This window comes from Phalaenopsis equestris, unplaced genomic scaffold, assembly GCF_001263595.1.
Source record: "Phalaenopsis equestris unplaced genomic scaffold, ASM126359v1 Scaffold195008, whole genome shotgun sequence".
Classification (NCBI taxonomy): Eukaryota; Viridiplantae; Streptophyta; class Magnoliopsida; order Asparagales; family Orchidaceae; genus Phalaenopsis; species Phalaenopsis equestris.
Window position 1 is genome coordinate 1 of NW_018214957.1, and position 1,226 is coordinate 1,226.

General features: G+C 42.6%; 1 protein-coding gene across 1 annotated transcript; it reads left to right on the forward strand.

Moving 5' to 3' along the window:
- Positions 1-6: 6 nt before the first annotated feature.
- Positions 7-1,135, forward strand: LOC110034971. The gene is made up of 2 exons (XM_020739210.1): positions 7-536; positions 730-1,135. Exons 1-2 carry the CDS (start codon positions 154-156, stop codon positions 1,085-1,087), a joined length of 741 nt encoding a protein of 246 aa, XP_020594869.1. The 5' UTR covers positions 7-153; the 3' UTR covers positions 1,088-1,135.
- The last annotated feature ends 91 nt before the right edge of the window (positions 1,136-1,226 follow it).

Below are 1,226 nucleotides of genomic sequence, written 5' to 3' on the forward strand. Positions count from 1 at the left end.
CTCTCTATCTATCAGTTATCGCTCCGTCGACAAGCCCAATAAGAAAGAGCCATGGCTTCCCAACTTTCCGGCTAGCCTTTACGTGTTCACCATCATCGCCCTCGTGAAGGATCATCAAAAGAAACAGAGCAAGAGCTGTAGCAGATACCAGAGATGTCCCTTCTGCTCACAAGCATGGAGGTACTCAACGGCCCAACTGTTGGCTTAAAGGAGACACAAGTCAGTATTCCGGTCTTCAGCCATGGAGATTACGAAGAAACCAGATTGGAAATTGAACACGAGCGAAAAACAGAGGATTTCGTTTTGTTGGGGATGAAAAGCTTGAATACTTTCACCTTTGTGAAGGAGGAGGAGGAGCCTGAAAAGCAGGAGGCTGAGGATTCATCAGAGAGCTCCTCGATTGGCGTTCAGTCTTCTTCTTCGGAAGAGGAGGATGATGATGATGATGAAGAAAGGGGAAATGAAGTCCAGAGCAAGCTGAAAGAAGAAGGGGCTTTTACTTCCCTGGATTCATTGGATGATTCTCTTCCAATAAAGTAAGCTCCTTTATTCACAATTTCTGCAATTCTTAGCTCATGATTTCGCCCCATCTGCTAAAAGATGAAGAATTTCTTTTTATAATTTATGTTTTTCTTCAAGCCCTGTTGATTCTCTCTCGATTTCCCCAAAAAAGGGGCGATTTTTCTGTTCTTTGGATCTCAAAAACTGAATTTTTATGCTTTTGTTCAGGAGAGGATTGTCGAATTTCTTCACAGGGAAATCTAAATCATTCGCCAGCCTCTCTGATGCTTCTGCTGGTTGTGCAAAGGATCTGAGGAAGCAAGAGCACCCCTTTAACAAGCGGAGAAGAATTCTAATGGCGAACAAGATTTCTCGAAGCCGAAGAGCTTCCTACAGCTCACTCATCACCTTTGTACCCTCCCTCCTCTCCCCGGATCTTGCTCTCAAAGAGGGAGAGGAGGAAGAAGATGATAGGGGAGAAGAAAACTCCTCCATAGCTCCTCTCCCCAAACCCTTCAGCCATGGATTAAGCAAGGCTTCCAAGCCACCTAGATCATTCTCTTTATCTGATCTTCAACATGTTTAGCTTCGTTTTTCATGGAATTCAAATATATCAAGTCTTTGATTTTCTCTCTGTTTGATCCGTGAAATATGAAAGAAAAAATCATAATTTGATGTGATATTTTTTTACAAGATAGAACGGGAAAGGACAACTTATGTAATAT

Excerpts from the sequence above, each read along its gene's own strand:
- LOC110034971 (XM_020739210.1), top strand. The coding sequence starts at position 154 with ATGTCCCTTCTGCTCACAAGCATGGAGGTACTCAACGGCCCAACTGTT. Across the intron at positions 537-729 it reads GATGATTCTCTTCCAATAAA|GAGAGGATTGTCGAATTTCT; the intron begins GTAAGCTCCTTT and ends GCTTTTGTTCAG.